Consider the following 14,352-nt stretch of genomic DNA (forward strand, 5'->3'; position numbering starts at 1 on the left):
GCAGAGGGTCACAGTCACCTTCCTCAAGTCGAGAGCAGAAAGATAGCTGGCCCCAGACAGCACAGGAGGCACCAAAATTGAGGAGGAGGTGGCAAAGGGGATTCCTTTTTTGAAGGGAGGTGGGAGCTCTTGACAGAGGGAACTCCCACAGAAGAGCACTGGTGCCCTCCTGGTAGCTGGATATTGTACTGGCAGGGTCAGAAGTGTTCCTGTCCAGTAGGAAGGTTGTGCTTTAAAATTTAGTTAGCCTCTCCATACACCTTAGGTATATCCTATGCTTCAGAGCATGCCATGATTCAGAAAAATACAGGCCTTGGTATTTTATGTATCACTACAATCATGTTTACCATTTCTTTTCAGTTTACTTTCAACAGACCTAAGTTTTACTGAACTAACATTGTTGTAAAATAAAGAATCCAGTTATTCTATTTTGTTTTAATTTTAGTACTAGAGAATATTACTTGATTTTGTACAGTTTTAAAAACATTACTGCCTTAAAGAAATCCAAATTATACTATGTTAAAAATCAATAATTTGTGTGCCTAGATTAAGCGATCTACGACCCCATTCCTCTAAAAACACTGCTGATAACTCTAACACTGAAAGGACAGATTTTTCTGGAGTTTTATTCCACTACCACCACCTCTTCCCCCGGCTCAAATGTCTTCTAGAGTAAAGGTATTCACCTATAGGCCCCCAAGAATAATCATGACAGATAAGAATCAAATAATTAAGTTGTTTTCCAGTATAATTTCATGACTTCATTTTAAAATTTAAAGTGATTTTAAAGAACGTAAATAAGACATTTTCAGACATTATTCTGGCTGCATGGAAATGCATCTGCAAAGCAAACATCTATCTAAGAACAGGCTGTCCTCAACTTATGAGCATTTATTCACACTAACCCCAGCCACGGTCACTGTAAATGGTACCTGCCAAATACTCAGAGCTGCTACTCTCTGGAGCACTCAGCTCTTACAGAAAGTCTTCTGCTGCCAGCATATACCTAACTACAAACCCCAGAGCCCATGTTCTTTACAATAACCCTCATCTGCTAAAGCCACCACTGCTCTTTCAATTCAAGAACCTCTATGTTGTTTCATGGTTTGTGATAGTCTATTTCCCTTGCTGAGCTGAAAGAAAGTGAGTTTTTCTCTCACTGCCCTGTTTCAAATACAGACAACTACCAGACATAACCATGGGTACTGGCAGATCATTACTGGGAGTCACTGTTGTGGGAATAGTAAAGCCCTTGATTCTAATACTGATATAAAAGGAATTTTTATAGCCTCCACCTCTTGGTTTCTTTGGCAATTTTAAGAGCTACTGCTGCCGAAAATAAGTGTAAAGGACTAAACATAATTCCCATTCTCAAAGGCTACACTCCTTCTTGCTACTAAGACCTTACAAGGTCAGCCAAGGCCATCAGCTTTATCACAATGTGAATCACCAGCATAAAGAGGGGAAAGAATCCTCACTGACATGGTCAAATAGGGTGAAGTAACAAGAAAAAAGAAAGCTTATTCTCAGTGCTAGAAGAAAACATTATTAGCATTCAACAAATCCCACTACATAAGATAGTTAATTCTATAAGATTTCATTACTTTTATAACTTAATGCTCAAATATTTCTAAAAACCAGTAATGAAACTAGTTTGTGGTTCAGTATTACGAAAAATAGCATTCAGAAGATAAAACATCAACTAAGAAAGTTAAAAGCATCATTTTGTAGATCTAGTTGCAATACCCCCAATTTTTTTTCTACTAGAGAAAACACGTCAGAAAGAAAATCTCTTAAATTTTGGAAACTACAGAAAAATCTCTGAAGAGGAACCAACTTTAATCCCAAAGAGACTTTTAAATATGTTGCTGGTAAAAAAAGAATCTTCAGCTTTCTAAAGGTTCTATAGTATGTTTGGAAAGAGAAAAAATACATGAAATTACCTAGAACTGCCATCACTGTGCCACGCTCTCTCTTCCTCTTCAGATGTTCCGCCACTGACAGCAACAACTTCACCTTCCTAAAAGACGTTAAATACATATTTTATTGCGTAATTTTACAAAACAACAATATGTAACTGCAGAAAATATCACTGATAATCTAATATAGCCATGCAGCACTAACAGTGGAAATATGTTCTGAGAAATGTGTCTTTAAACGATTTCGTTGTTACGAAAACATCAGAGTATACTTACACAAACCTAGATGGTATAGCCTACAAATACACTTAGACTATCTGGTAGTAATCTTATGGGACCACTATAGTATGTATATGCAGTCCATTGCTGACCAAAACATCATTCCGTGGTGCATGACTACAGTACCAATCATATTAGGATATTTAAGTTAAAACCTCATTTAAATTAGTTGGAAAAGATCTTATATTTTTACGCAAAAAACTAAGTGTATTTAATAATTATTAAATGTATCCAAATTATTAAACGTATCCAAAGATATAATACTTATTAATATTGGATCCAGAGCAATCTCTTGGATGATTAACATATTTTGTTGTTTCCCCCTACACCCCCAGCCTCAAAACATATATTCTACATTGAATGATATCAAATTTCATAGTTAACATTTGAAATTAATTCTTAATTCTTGGGTCTTTTTTAAAATTTAAGCTTTCTTGATATTTCTACAGATGCTTTGACAAGCTTAAAATTAGGAACTTTTATGGTTTATTATTACTATATCAAAACAGCTTTATCATACAGAAAAAGAATATTCCAACTCTGGTAATATTTTATCCAAATGGTAGAATATTAAAAACTACCCAAACACTCTGTTTCTCTTTAGTAAATATTCTCTAGTCAAAGTAGGATATTCCTGTGAAGCCATTTTCTTCATTAAAATTGGGGTTTTTGGGGTCACAAAATCTTATATAACTTCTCCCTTGCTCAAATAAACTTCATGCTCAATAAAAATAGCAGCTCACATTAATTAAGCTCTTACTGTATGTCAGAAACTATTTTAAGCACTTTATATATATATCACTCCATTTCACCTGGACAAAAGACTGCTGGTGGTAAGGAGCAAATAAAGAAAAGAAACCAAAGCTTAAGACCGTTAAGAAACTTGCCCAAGGCAGTACAATTAATAAGCAACTAAGCCTGATGTGAACTCAGGACGTTTTACCCCAAAACTTAGACCACTCTCCAAAAGAATGGTTCAGTGTTATTACTTGCTGGGCACATTCAGATCATTTCCTTTACTGATTAAATAAAATAGTATATTTTGAAAGAAAAGTTTTCCTTTTATGATGGCTTATTAATGAAGAATGTGTATTATATAAATTTTCCAGAGTTTTGAAAACTAAGCAAATATAAAAAGATCAAAATTCAATAGGTTTTATTTAACCAAATTTAATCTGTGAATATAAGTGAAAAAAATCTAAACAAATGATCTGATTATTCTCACCCTTAGTATACTACTTTGTTAAAGAAGAAAAGAAACATACTCCCACATTCTAAACACAAAATAAAGACGAACTACATGGAAGTACAAAATACTTGAACCAAGGAAAACCAAGATTCTTTCCATGAATTAATATAGTGTGCCCAAGGTGATAGTCTGTTCTCAACATATCCCTCTAGAAATTTATTCAATTGCTCTACAACAATGTTAAACCATAAACAAATTAGTTTTGAAGACAAATGATGGATTTAGTAAATTTTTCTTATGTAACAGATATACCTGGAAATGTATGTTTCTAATAAGGCAAATCATATTTAAAATATTTTATAGAAATTTACTATTAAAAGAATCATACTGTACATCTTCAAAAATAAACATTTTATTTATTTATTTATTTTTTGGTTGAGGAAGATTAGCCCTGAGCTAACATCTGCTGCCAATCTTCCTCTTTTTTTGCTGAGGACGATTGGCCCTGAACTAACATCCATGCCCATCTTCCTCTATTTTATATGTGGATGCACGTGACAGCATGGCTTGATAAGTGATACAAAGGTCTGCATCTGGGATCTGAACCCACAAATGCCAGGCTGCCAAAGCACAGAGCGTGAGCTTAGCACTATGCCACCAGGCCAGCCCCAAGAAACATTTTATAAGGCAAATAATTAGCCCACACATATTTTATGTTTTGTGTGTATACTGAAATTGTCATGTATCAAATTTATGTAATTATTGCTAATTACATAATTTGATCTTTTTACCAGATTGGACATATCATTTTGACCTGGCCATACTAGGACCTAAAGCCACTGCAGACTAACTTAAAAACTGTAGTTAGAAGGGGCCGGCCTCATGGCCTAGTGATTAAGTTCACATGCTCTGCTTCAGCGGCCCAGGGTTTCACCCGTTTGGATGCTGGGCACGGACCTATCACTGCTCATTAAGCCATGTTGAGGCAGCGTCCCACATAGCACAACTAGGACCTACAACGAGAATGCACAACTAGGTACTGGGGGGCTTTGGGGAGGAGAAGAAGAAGAAGAAAAGACTGGCAATAGATGTTAGCTCAGGGCCAATCTTTAAAAAAAAATAAATTGTGGTTAGAATACTCTTCAGTTTGAGTTAATACTGCCCTGTCCATAGAGAATATACTCAGAGAATTCCCATGTATGTCTAACATTGCAAAGCACAACACGGGTTCAAAAATGTACAGCTGTCAATATCTAAGATCATAGTGATTGACCCGGGGGGTGAGGGGGCGCGACAGGTAGAGTGGGGGAAGGGAAGGGAGATGGTTCTAAGTGCTCAATAAGATTATTTGTGATTGCAAATTGATTGCCTTGTTGAAAAAATATATAATTTAGTAGGACAATGATATTTATGGAAATAATTATACATAAGGAATATTTTAAAAATTACATTGAGAAAGCTATAAACTGGTACAGAGATTAAAAACTAATCCAAAGTGCCAAATGCCTATTGATTAGTTACTACAGTTAAAGACTAGAGCTTCATGGTACCATTTAAAAACTTTGGCTTTAGAGTAAAAGGAACCTGTGTTTAATCCCTGCTTTACCATTTAATAGGTAAATGTGTAATCTAAATGTCTTTGAACCTCAGATCCCTCATAAACAAAATGGGAAAATGGGAATAATTAATTCATATGCATTTGTTTTGTGCATTTGATATTACGAATATGTGTGCCATGCCTGGAACATACATAGTAGGTCTCTGGTAAATGGAAGCTATCACTCTCATTTATGTAAGACCCGGAAATACCATGTTTGAGCTACATCTATAAAAGATCAATTAATGTGAAGAATGAAACTCATATTAAAAAATAAATAAAAAGGGAAACAAATTTATGAATGTGCTGAGATCTTACATCTGAAGAACTAGTGCCATTTTCTATTTCTTCCGAAGGTCTAGGAGTCTCTTCCAATGCAGATCTCGTACGATAATTGTGTTGATTCGCTTGCTGCTTTTTAGATTCTCCAAGATCGAGGAAATGCTCATGAGCATGATTCTGGAAAAAAAGTACATTAAGTTTATTTATAGTATGCTTAAAGAGCATGCTTTTTACTGCAAAAGTTGTATATTTTTTAATTATAAAAAAATTCATTCATACTTAAGATACCACATAAGCGGACTAGAGATTACAGTAGCAGCTCCAAATATTTTTAAATTACATCAAGTTGAATGACAGATTTGTGACGATCTGTTGAAATTTACTTACTGATTGATAAGTTATAAAAACTCTTTTTTTCCCCTAAGTGACACAGATTTAAGGATTCATATTAACAGACTAAGCCTAACATTGAACTCTCCTGTACCCACACTAAACCCATATAACAGATACAAGAAAGAGGACCATGGGCTGTGACGCATATGTAATAGGCAGAGGCAAACTGGAATCCAAAACAGTGATCACAAAACTACCTTGCCACTATGAGGCTAGGATACCAGATAGCTGGCTATCTCTTCTGCTGCAGACAAATGTGGGAGAAGTCTTCCACAGCAGATGAGAACACAACTAACAATCACCAATAAAAATCGATAAAGTTCAACACGCTGACAGATGAACAAACTCAACAAATACAAGAATTTACACTTGAAAAAAACCAAACTGGGGAATATAAAAAATAAAGGGAAAATAATAAAGATTACCTTCAAAAAAAGAGTAAGATTGACATCAGACTTGCACATACAATATATCATACAATAAGAAAAAGGAGCACTATCTTTAAAGTGTTGACAGAAAATAGCTTTGAACTTATAACTATATCTTCGTTCCTTTGAACCTACAATTAAATCTTCACTTTTTTTTCCTTATTATTAACCTTTGCTTTGATGGGTCTCAAAATTCTTTGACAGATTTTTGGTGAAGTTGTTTCCATTAAAAAGTACCGATTTAAAAATTAATTAACTTTAAAACTGCTTCACACAGAAAAAACAAACAGTCCACAAACCATTCCCCTTTCCTTCAAGGGTTTACAAAGCATTATCATTAAACAGTCTTTTACTATTAAACTTAAATGGCCAAGTGAGATAAACGGCTCTGAGATTGTTCTTCCACCAATGATTAAGATGAGGTGGCAGGTAACAGGGACAATAATCACTTAGTCACCCCCCCCAAGATTTTACTTTTTTCCTTTTTCTCTCCAAAGCCCCCCAATACATAGTTGTAAATTCTGAGGTGTGGGTCCATCTAGTTGTGGCATGTGGGACGCTGCCCCAGCATGGCTTGATGAGCAGTGCCATGTCTGCGCCCAGCATTTGAACCAACGAAACACTGGGCCACCTGCAGCGGAGCACGAGAACCCAACCACTCAGCCACGGGGCCAGCCCCAATCACTTAGTCTTTTGAACTTTCTGGGCAGTCTTGGTGACCTTGCCAGCTCTACCAGCCTTCTTGTCCACTGTCTGTCTGTCCCATGCTGTCTCATGAACAACAAAATGAACCAGAGAAGAAGAGTAAAAGAAGCTCTCAACACACAGCTTGCTAGGAACCATATCAACAACGGCAGCATCACCAGATTTCAAGAGTTTAGGGCCATCTTCCAGCTTTGTCTCAGATCAAAAAATTTTCTCCTTTGGTTCAGCAAACTTGCAACCAGTGTGAGCTGTGTGACAATTCAGCATAGGTGCACAGCCAGCACTGATGTAGTCTGGATAACTGCATCATCACCTGAGCTGTGAAGCCCCCTGCTGCCATTGGTGGGTTATTTTTGCTCTCACCATCCATGTCGCCACGACGAGCATCTTTGCCAGACACATTTGTTACAGTGAAGCCCATACTGTCCCCAGGAAGAGCTTCATGGTGTAGTTCAACAGACTTTACTTGAGCTGTAATGGTAACTGGAGCAAAGGTAACCACCATGCTGGGCTTGAGAATACCAGTCTCTGCTTGGCCCACAGGGACCGTACCAATACCACCAATTTTGTGGACGTCCTAGAGGGGCAGGCACAAGGGCTTGTCAGTTGGTCAAGCTGGTGGCAGGATGCAAATCCAGAGCTTCAAGCAGCACAGTTCCACTGATTAATTACCATCTTTACATGTGACTTTCCATTCCTTGAACCAAGGCATGTTAGCACTTTGGTCCAGCATGTTGTCACCATTCCAACCAGAAATTAGCTACTGTGTCAGAATGTTCTCTTTGTTTCAGATGTTCTCAAATCTCACTATAATGCTTAGCTGAGGTTTAAAAATTTTTATCTTATATTATTTTTTCCTTATTTATCCTGATTGACACAGAAGTAGTCAGAGGTTAATTCTAGGAATTTCTGGTGCATTACTTTTTTAACTCTTCCCTCCCTCTGTATATTTTCTCTTCTTCAAAGGCTCTTATTAAATAATGCTTATGCTACTACTACTAATTGTGCCCCCATATATATACATATTACATAAATATACATAAACCTATGTTTTTTACATTTCTCTTGTTCTCTCCAACATTTTATCTCTTGTTGATGCATTCTGGGAGAGTTCTTCAACTTGACTTTCCAGCTTACTAACTCATTTTCCAGTGTTATATATTCCTCTCTTCAACTCATCCATTGAGTTCTTTATTTCAATAACAATATCTTTCATCCCAGTATCTCTAACAGGATCCTCTCAAGAACTGCTTGTCGTTTCACCTTCTTTCCAATATCTCCTCATATCTCTCTAAGAAGGTGCTATTTTGCCTATTTGTTCTGTGCATCCCATTAGTTTCCCTGTGTCTATCATAAGTCCATTTGTGGTGTGGCTTTTTTTCCCCCATCACGCACTAGCTTCACAAGCATGTTGGGCGATACTACTACTTGGGGAAGGAGAGGAAGAAAAAGAGTAAAAATCTAGGTCTTGCTTTGCACTCCTAAAAAAGATTCTGGATGTGTAGCGAGAGACGGTGTGTACCTCAAGACCTATAGTACTGCAACGTGAGTTCAACCATTCCCTGTTCCTCCATCTATCTCCACCCTTCAGTTTCTTCTCCATAACCAGAGTTGTCACTAGAATTCTTCCTTGCACTTAAGCCCTTCTCTTGTCAGGGCAGCCACTTGTCATAACCAAGTGAAATAAAAGACATTTTCATATACAAGGACACAAGATTTACTCCACACAGATTCTCTCTGAAAGGATTACTGAAGGGTTTCCTAATTTTTGAAAACTTTGGGAAATACGTAAATGTATAAAAAGGCAATAATGTTCAGCTATAATCTCACAAATTTTGAGTAATCCATTGTTAAGGATGCAATGTACCATGCTTCTTTCATTTAACATATTTACCTACTCAAATCCATTTCATTAAAAATTGCAATTTGTTCCATTTTGTATAGCTCTATCCACAATTTTATACAGAAGTACCTCCTTATCCACACTCGCTTTCCATGGTTTCAGTTATCCGTGGTCAACCATGCCTCGAAAATATTAAATAGAAAATCCCAGAAATAAACAATTCATAAGTTTTAAACCTCAAGCCATTCTGAGTAGTGTGACAATCTCACTCTGTCCACCCAGGGTGTGAATCATCCCTTTGTTCAGCCTATCCATGCTGCATACACAGTACCTGCTTTCAGTCACTTAATGAGCCATCTCGGTTATCAGATGGATGGTTGTGGTATCACAGTGCTTGTGTTCAAGTAACCTTTACTTTATTTAATAATGGCCCCAAAACATCAGAGCAGTGATGCTGGCAATTCAGATATGCCAGAGAGAAGCCGTAAAGCGCATCTTTTAAGTGAAAACGTAAAAGTTCTCAACTTAGTAAGGGAAAAAAAAATCACGTGAGGTTGCTAAAATCTGTCGTAACTTTTATTACAGCATATTGTTACAATTGTTCTATTTTATTATTAGCTATTGTTAATCTCTTCCTGTGCCTAATTTATAAATTAAACTTTATCATAAGGAAAAAGCATAGTATATACAGGGTGTGATAACTAACTGTGCTTTAAGGAATCCACTGGGGGTCTTGGAATGAATCCCGTGGCTAAGGGGGAACTACTGTATTTCTTTAGGATAAATTAAAAGTCAAAGGACATAAATATTTTTAATGCCTTAGTAAATAATGCAGTGGAAGAGAAAGCTGGTTGTCCACCAACATCTGTTCTCCCCCTCTTGCACAAAAATAAAATTTTCTTTGTTGGAGTTTCATATGATTAAACTTTGGCCAATGAGACATATGACACAATGTTGCAGAGCAACTTTGAAGAAGCTTCCTGAGGAAAAGCATTTGTGCCCTCTGTATCTTCCTCATTGACTTGATCCTCCACTCTGCAGCCTTAAGTGAAGATGCTGATATCTTGAGGTATTAGGTAAAATTCAACACACGAGAGGATCAGAAAAACGAAAGAGTTTCAGTTTTCAATACTGAGGGCATCATACCAGGCCTGGACAACCTACTCAGGCTTTTACATCAGAAATATATTTCCACCTTGTTTAAGCCACTTTAATTTGGGGACCAAATCTACTGCCAAAAGTCAACTTTATAACCACTTTCTAAACATTTTTTGTATTAATATATACTTTCCTCTATTATAAGAAGAAAAAAAACTATAACTGAGATGAAAGATGGCATCTCATAATTTGTACATCTGCTATTATCAACGTTAATAACCTAATAAGTGTGATTTCAAACCTTTCTCCATTCACATAAAATCTGAAAAGCAAAGGTGAGGTCATATTATAAACATTATCATTTTAACTTACTTTTTCACTTAACAATAAACACATCATGAACATTTGTCTAATGCAATGGAGTGAGCTCTAGCTCACGGATTAAAAAAGCTGTATAACATTCCACAAGTACAGAGATGGCATGACATCCTACCTATCTTCCACCAATGAACACTCAAGTTATTCCAGTTTTTGCTCCCAAACTATAACTATCCGCATGGACACGCACACACACGCATACATACGTATAGACATTCACATGAGTACTTTTCTTTCTTAAAAAACAGTCTTCGAAGTATCACTACTGGATTAAAAGATAAGCACATCCTTTTAATTTTAACAGATATTATCATATGCCATCCATAAACGTGTAAGCAACACAAACTCTCACCATCATTACATGAGTTTATGTCCCCACATTCTTGGATTCTAAGCAAAGCATACAAAAAAGGGCATGCTTTCCAGTCACCATGAAAAAAAAACCAACTAACAGCAACAAAAAAACAAAAACAAAAGGTTATTTCAGATTATACTAACAAGAATTCTCTGTGGGGTCCTAACGATCCTAGGGTATGATATCCTTAGTAAAGGAAAACATAAAATAGCAAAGGACTACTTGAGTCCTTTAAAGAATCACAAAACTTAAGAGAGCTCTAGAAAAGGATATTAATTTAGAAGGTTTAAGGAACTAAAATAAAAATGAAGGAGCATAAGGCTGGGTCAAGAGACCGATTATCTTTTCTTTGTTTAAATCACTGCTTAGGTGGTGACTTGTAACTGAAAAGAATTCCACATACATTTCCTCAATTTCAGATTCTAAGGCTCTGAAGCTTTCAAGCTAAGATGATTAAAAAAAAAAAAAAAAGGGAATGGAAGAGTGAATAATTGTGATTCCTTGATACTCAGGTACACAACATGTAACTCTCCAGATTAGGGTGAGCAACTGAAATTCACTAGATCCAGAAGTTTTTCCAGAAGAGGATGACAGAGAAACCAAGAGGGCAAACTGAGAGACAATTTACCTTTTTTAATGGAGAAAATAAAAATTGTTATTTATAGCAGCATAGCTGACTTGAATATCTGCAATAAGAAACAGGTGCAAAACAGGAAAAAAAAGAAAAATGCATAGGACAACAAACCAAAAGCAAAACTGTTTTAAAGTGTGCAACCAATGGCAGAACTAAAAAAAGATCTTGCTTAGGCTCATGATATCATTTGTTAGATTTGATGGGCATATAATAATTGGCATTTGAGTAAAAGGTATGCTAGAAGGTAGGAAACGTAGAATTAAAATTTTTAAATGGTAAACACAATAGATAATTCAAAGAGATACTGAAAAATTAACTATATTAATTTTATTTCATTAATATCCTGTTTATGATGTTACCATTTTTAATTAAAAAAGGGCCTTAAAATGGTCATTATATTTATGAAGCAATTATTAAACATCAAATTAACTACTATTTACCTTTGAGACACTGGGTATTTTATTTTCTTTTGGAACAGTGAAATGTTTTCTTTTCTCTTCTGACCTATAGGTCTTTATTTCTTCTTCTCCCTTCGCAGTTCTCCATTCTTCTTGCCTACTGAAAGAGAATTAAAAGCCATATATACATGTTAATCTAGAATTTTTACAAATGACTTCTCCCTAAAAGGAATGTCACGTGTCAGAGAAGGAATGCTACTCCTGGTGTTTTCTTTTCAGACAGAGGTACACGATAAAGATTTCTGAGTCTGAGCTCACAACTTCGGCATTACATGACTGGAATACTGGAAAGGCAGACTCTATCTACCTGAAGTTCATACTACTGTTTCTGCTGTAGTCTTTTGGCAAATCATGTATTAGGTTCATGGGAACATGGTTATTCCTAAGGTAACTGCTCCAAGGGTCAGAAATTGGGTTTATTTATTTTTTTAAAATTATGTCAGTGTAGGGCTTATGCTGTCTGTGATAATCTTGTGTACCATATAGATAGCTGGAATCTTTAAGGAAAAAAAAAAGAGGGAGAACAGAACTTCGAGGTTGAACTAGTATAACTCCTAATGCTCTGAAAGAACTACATTCTCTCCAGTGAAAGGTAGGTCAGTCTTCAGCTACTGAAAAAACTTCAGCTCTATCCAGGCATCAAGCTGAAATTGAGCAACAGAAAAAGCTGAGAACATTAATTATGAACTTTAATTTCATGGAAGCCGAACTCAGAAGGACAAGAGAATTTTATTTTTACTTTAATTCCTTAAAAGTTTAAAGTTTGTGAACTGCAAGGGTATTAACTTTTCCCTGAAGATTCCACAGTTGGAAGGGAGTTACTACTCAAACTTGGAATAGCTCTATAATGTTGATATTTTATTACTAGAATATATTCCTATCACTTTACTTAACTGCAGAATCTCTATGTGGCTGGTTATAATTCTGAATGGGAAATAAAATGAGTAAATTTAAATCCTGTGAAAAGAATATCCTTAATTTTTTGTTTGATTTTGACAATTTTTTATTTTATTTTTTTAAATTAAACTTTTTATTGAGATAACTGTAGATTCAAATACAATTTTAAGAAATAAAACAGAGAGATTACTTGTATTCTTTACCTAGTTTCCTCCAATGGAAGTATCTGGCAAAACTATAGTACAATACCACAACCTGGCTGTTGACGCTGATAAAACCCACTGAAATTATTCAGAATTTTACTTCTACTTATGTATATGTTTAGTTCTATTCAAGTTAATCAAGTGTAGGTTTGTGTATCCACCACCCCAGTCAAGATACAGGACATTTTCATACCACAAAGATCCCTCATGGTGGCCTTTTAATAATCATACCCATCTTTCTCTTCTCCTCCTCAGCCCTTCTCCCCGCCAATGTCTAGCAATTACTAATCTGTTCTCCATCTTTATACTTTTGTCATTTCAAGAACAGTCCATAAATGGAATAATACAGTCTGTAAAATTTGAGATTGGTTTCTCACTCAGTTTAATTCCCTCAAGATTCATTCCAATTGCGCCAATAGCTTGTTCCTTTGTTTGCAGAGTAGTATTCCATGGTGTGGACATAGCAGTTTGTTGAACCATGCACCCACTGAAGGAAATCTGGGTTGCTTCTAGGTTTTGGCTATTAGAAATAAAGCTGCTATACATTTTCGTACAGGTTTTTGTGTCTACATAAATTTTCATTTCTTTGAGATTAAGTCCCAAAGAGTGCAATCACTGGATCATATGGTAGTTGCATGTTTAGGTTTTTAAGAAAGCAGCAAACGGTTTTCCAGAGTGGCTGCACCATTTTACATTTCCATCAGCAGTGCATGAGTGACCCATTCTCCACATCCTACCCCCTGCATCTGGTGCTGTCACTATATTTTAGCCATTCTGTTGGGAATAGATTATTTCAATGTAGTTTTAATTTGTATTTCTCTAATGGCTAATGATGTTGAATATTTTTTCATGTGTTTACTTGCCATCTGTATATCCTCTGATGAAATGTCTGTTCACGTCTTCTGCCCATTTTCTGATTGGACTGTCATCTTTACTGTTGAGTTTTGAGAGTTTTTTACATATTATAGATAGTAGTCCTTTGCTGGCTATGTGATGAGATTAATTTTAATTAATGTACTAGTCTGACCCATTTAAGAACCTTATAGGGGCAAACTTTAAATTACCTATCAGTAGGTATATCGCAGGAAGATTCTCAAAGCAAGAGTACTAAGTGTTGGGGCAAAGCTCCAGGTTGAATATTCTGTGAATTAATGGCCACAGTCTCACCTGACCACAGGCTCAATTGTTAAGCCCAATGAAAAAGAGATAAAAAGGTGAAGAATATTTGAAGAGAAACAAATCTTCCCCACTCCTCATGTTTTCTTCCATGTGCAGGGACCTCTACCAAGTAGCAACCCACTCCTGGCCTCTTATCACCTCCTTACTCATTCTTCTTCAGGGGAGGAGGAGTGAGCTAATTAATTGGTGTGCTCTGGAAGGAAAACTCAGCTCAGCCTGGCCCAGTCTCATGCCACTTCTTACAATGTACACATTCTGCTCTGCACTTCAAAGAAGTAAAACAACTGCCTTCCGTGGGGAGATACACTATAGCCCAGTGCTACCTGTGTTTGGGGTTCAGTATTAGGAAGCACACTTTCATGCAGGTAAAAGCTACATTCTTCACAGCTGTATCAATAATAAATAGTAATATTCTCATTTCCTATCTGTCTATTCTTTTGTGTTTTCAATTACTTCAGAACTCTTGTTGAAAAGATGGGTGTTATTTATTGCACCCCCTACTAACCTTAACATTA

General features: G+C 36.1%; 1 protein-coding gene and 1 pseudogene across 10 annotated transcripts in view; both read right to left on the bottom strand.

Annotated features, from left to right (window-relative positions):
- Window positions 1-14,352, bottom strand: part of PHIP (pleckstrin homology domain interacting protein) — a 127,724-nt gene that overhangs the window by 38,553 nt on the left and 74,819 nt on the right. For 6 of the 10 annotated variants that reach the window (XM_023650686.2, XM_070223501.1, XM_023650684.2 and 3 more), the window contains 3 exons: window positions 11,541-11,658; window positions 5,303-5,443; window positions 1,944-2,020 (listed from right to left, as the gene is read on the bottom strand). In XM_023650686.2, the coding sequence (XP_023506454.1) occupies window positions 1,944-2,020; window positions 5,303-5,443; window positions 11,541-11,658 (336 nt within the window). The remainder of the gene's footprint in view (window positions 1-1,943; window positions 2,021-5,302; window positions 5,444-11,540; window positions 11,659-14,352) is intronic. The other 4 variants (XM_023650687.2, XM_070223502.1, XM_070223500.1 and 1 more) reach the window with 1 other exon arrangement.
- Window positions 6,638-8,202, bottom strand: LOC111775399 (elongation factor 1-alpha 1 pseudogene; annotated as a pseudogene).

The sequence above is a fragment of the Equus caballus genome, chromosome 10 (assembly GCF_041296265.1).
Source record: "Equus caballus isolate H_3958 breed thoroughbred chromosome 10, TB-T2T, whole genome shotgun sequence".
Classification (NCBI taxonomy): Eukaryota; Metazoa; Chordata; class Mammalia; order Perissodactyla; family Equidae; genus Equus; species Equus caballus.